The sequence below is a fragment of the Salvelinus namaycush genome, chromosome 10 (genome assembly GCF_016432855.1).
Source record: "Salvelinus namaycush isolate Seneca chromosome 10, SaNama_1.0, whole genome shotgun sequence".
Lineage (NCBI taxonomy): Eukaryota > Metazoa > Chordata > Actinopteri > Salmoniformes > Salmonidae > Salvelinus > Salvelinus namaycush.
The window spans coordinates 33391236-33395026 of record NC_052316.1 but is presented as its reverse complement, the minus strand read 5'-3'; the positions used below and the strand labels follow the sequence as shown (position 1 = coordinate 33395026).

Sequence of the window (3791 nt, the reverse complement as noted above, 5' to 3'; positions counted from 1 at the left end):
TGGTTATTTCACGACAAACAGCACCAGTTATTGGAATTCATATGCTTCATATGAGCCTGTTATGAGCTGCACACAGACAGCTTGTCTCTTCTTAGGCCGTTTTGTATAGTGGCAGTTTTCGCAGAGCACTAAAACTTTAATAAACCCTTCATAGATGCTTTACAAACATTCATAGATGCTTTATAACACTTACTAAACTCATATTTTGCATGTGTGATGAACTCAATAACATTACTACTTATTGTGAAACCTTTGGTCATATAGCATTACAATTTTTATCCTCACTGTGGTGGATAGTTAACACTGTATTTGTTTTTGTGTTTTTCTTCCAGGCACTGCCAAGGAGGTGAGTTCAGGGAAAATCCCTTTTCAGCCTCAAGCCACGTTCACCACCTCTATAATATCCAGTATGGCTGAAGAAATGCCTTCATGGACCTCAGAAAGGTTTGTTGATAAAGTGTACATTTCAAAGAGAAGTATCAGGAAAAACTTAATAAACAAAATGCACTACGTTTCCCACGTGCCCTCAGAGAGTGTAAAAGTCAACACTGCTCACAAAGTGGAAAGTGACTCTAACCCATCTGATAATGACGATACTGACTCCCTCTCAGGTAGTAGCTACACTGGGATGATTTATTTAAACCCACAAACACCTACATGGACTCTGGCTGAGAAGTTTGCTGGGCTCAACTCTGGAAAAGACAAGAGACTGTCTCCCAATCAGGACCTCTGTAGTCCTCCAGGTTCACCCGCAGCCATTGAACATAATGTTGCCAATAGGAGAGGTTCTACAGGTCTGGAGGGGGTCTACTCAGACTCGTCACAACAGGAGGAAGGCAACATCAAGAATGGTACTAAAAGACTTCTGCAGAGGAAAGTGTGTAGCGGTGATCCTTCTGATCTGAAGCTGCGTCTGGTGAGAGAGATCAGGCCCAAAACCAAGGAGGCTCTGTCTGATGTTCGTCATGATGTGCGCGATGTACGTGGGAACAAGGGGAATTGGAAGGGTGGAGAACCGCTAGTCATTCCCCCTCCACTAAACAAGGCTATGGCCATGATTGATGCCTGTGAGGATAAGGTGCCTATAGTGTTTGCTGCCATGAAGAAACGTGGAGTGGAGGGAGACACAGAGAACCGGCCCTACAAGTGCACTCACTGCAACTGGGCCTTTAAGAAGTCCAGCAATCTGCAGAGTCATCTGGATACTCATAGTGGCCTGAAGCCTCATATATGTGACCTGTGTGGCAAAGCCTATTCTCACCAAGGCACACTGCAGCAGCACAAGCGCCTGCACACTGGAGAGAGACCGTACCACTGCCCCTTCTGTGAAAAGACGTACATCTGGTCCTCCGATTACCGCAAGCACATTCGCACGCACACCGGAGAGAAACCGTACGTGTGCGAGACCTGCAGCAAGGACTTTGTGCGCTCCTCGGACCTGCGGAAGCATGAGCGCAACATGCACACCAATGAAAAACCCTTCCCGTGCACGCAGTGCGGCAAGACCTTCAACAAGCCACTGTCCCTGCTCCGCCATGAGCGCACTCACCTGGGCGAGCGGCCCTTCTGCTGTCCCATCTGCGGGAAAGCCTTTGCCGTGGCCAGCCGCATGGCAGAGCACCAGAAGGTGCACACCGGGGTGAGACCCTACACTTGCCTGGTCTGCACCAAGTCCTTCACCAAGTCCTCCAACCTGCTGGAGCACCAGGCCGTACACAGCGGCATCCGCCCCCACAAGTGTCCTCAGTGCGGGGTGGCATTCGCCATGGTGTCCCGCCTGGTCCGTCACCAACGTGTCCATACCGGAGAGAGGCCCTACGACTGCACAGGCTGCAGCATGTCCTTCAGCCGCACGGCTGCTCTGAAGCGCCACCAAGAGCAGACGTGTGCCGGGAGGATCTTTGTCTGTGTGGAGTGTGACAAGGCTTTCCAGTGTGCCTCTCAGCTCACAGAGCACATGGTGAGCCATGAATGACCCTACTGCTGCTGCTGCTACTGCTGCTGCTGCTTCTGTTGTTGAAAACACTGAAGACTGATTTATGCTGTTTGGGAGCTACCCTCTCATACAGTACAAACAGTTGGTCTAATCAACCTTACTGATCTCTACATGCTACGCTCTCAGAAAAAAGTGTTCCCAAAGGGTTCTTCGGCTGTCCCCATAGGATAACCCTTTTTGGTTCCAGGTAGATAGCACCTTTTTTGAAGGAAAACATCCTGCTAGGCTGCTAAGCCTTAAAATACAGTGCCTTCAGAAAGTATTCACACCCCTTTCCTTTTTCACAAGTGCCCTCAGCCGGTATGATGCATTTTGCATCAAATTATGTTGCGATTTGCATCATATGATGCTCAATGCATCATACACGTTGTGTTTCTGTATTTTATCTTGAAGTTGTATATCTTGAAAACTTGATTGCTGACATGGAAAACATTTTGGGACTGTATAAAAAATGGACTAATGAAACAAATACCAAAAGATGGTTTTGGGGTGGAACTTTCCTTTTATGGCTGTGATAGGAGAAAACTGAGGATGGATCAAGAACATTGTAGTTACTCCACAATACTAACCTAAATGACAGATTGAAAAGAAGGAAGCCTGTACAGAATAAAAATATTCCAAATCATGCATCCTGTTTGCAATAAGGCACTAAAGTAAAACTGCCAAAAATGTGGCAAAGCAATTCACTTTTTGTCCTGAATACAAAGCATTATGTTTGGGGCAAATCCAACACAACACATCACTGAGTACCACTCTTCATATTTTCAAGCATGGTGGTGGCTGCATCATGTTATGTGTATGCTTGTTATCGGCAAGGACAAGGGAATGGAATAGAGCTAAGCACAGGAAAACCTGGTCCAGTCTGCTTTCCAACAGACACTGGGAGACAAATGTACCTTTCAGCAGGACAAAAACCTAAAACACAAGGCCAATAACCTAAAACACAAGGCCTTGCAAAAGTATTCACCCCCTTGGCATTTTTCGTATTTTGTTGCATTACAACCTGTAATTTGAATGGGTTTTTATTTGGATTTCATGTAATGGACATACACAAAATAGTCAAAATTGGTGAAGTGAAATGAAAATAATAACTTGCGTGCATATGTATTCACCCCTTTTGCTATGAAGCCCCTAAATAAGATCTGGTGCAACCAATTACCTTCAGATGTCACATAATTAGTTAAATAAAGTCCACCTGTGTGCAATCTAAGTGTCACATGATCTGTCACATGATCTCAGTATATATACACGTATTCTGAAAGGCCCCAGAGTCTGCAACACCACTAAGCAAGGGACACCACCAAGCAAGTTGCACCATGAAGACCAAAGAGCTCTCCAAACAGGTCAGGGACAAAGTTGTGGAGAAGTACAGATCAGGGTTGGGTTATAAAAAAATATCAGAAACTTTGAACATCCCACAGAGCACCATTAAATTCATTATTTAAAAATGGAAAGACTATGGCACCACAACAAACCTGCCAAGAGAGGGCCGCCCACCAAAACTCACGGACCGGGCAAGGAGGGCATTAATCAGAGAGGCAACAAAGAGACCAAAGATAACCCTGAAGGAGCTGCATAGCTTCAGAGCAGAGATTGGAGTATCTGTCCATAGGACCACTTTAAGCCGTACACTCCACAGAGCTGGGAGTGTAAAAAAAATAAGTAAACATGTTTGGTGTTCGCCAAAAGGCATGTGGGAGACTCCCCAAACATATGGAAGAAGGTACTCTGGTCAGATGAGACTAAAATTGAGCTTTTGGCCATCAAGGAAGATGTTATGTCTGGCGCAAACCCA

The 3791-nt window shown here is 45.7% G+C and overlaps 1 protein-coding gene across 1 annotated transcript; it reads left to right on the top strand.

Moving 5' to 3' along the window:
• Positions 1-502: 502 nt before the first annotated feature.
• On the top strand, positions 503-1975 carry znf648 (zinc finger protein 648). The gene has a single exon (XM_039001730.1). The coding sequence runs from the start codon at positions 503-505 to the stop codon at positions 1973-1975; it is 1473 nt and encodes a 490-aa protein (XP_038857658.1).
• Positions 1976-3791: the final 1816 nt, after the last annotated feature.

Bases quoted from the DNA above. Each gene is read 5' to 3' on its own strand.
- znf648 (XM_039001730.1), top strand. From the start codon at position 503: ATGCACTACGTTTCCCACGTGCCCTCAGAGAGTGTAAAAGTCAACACT.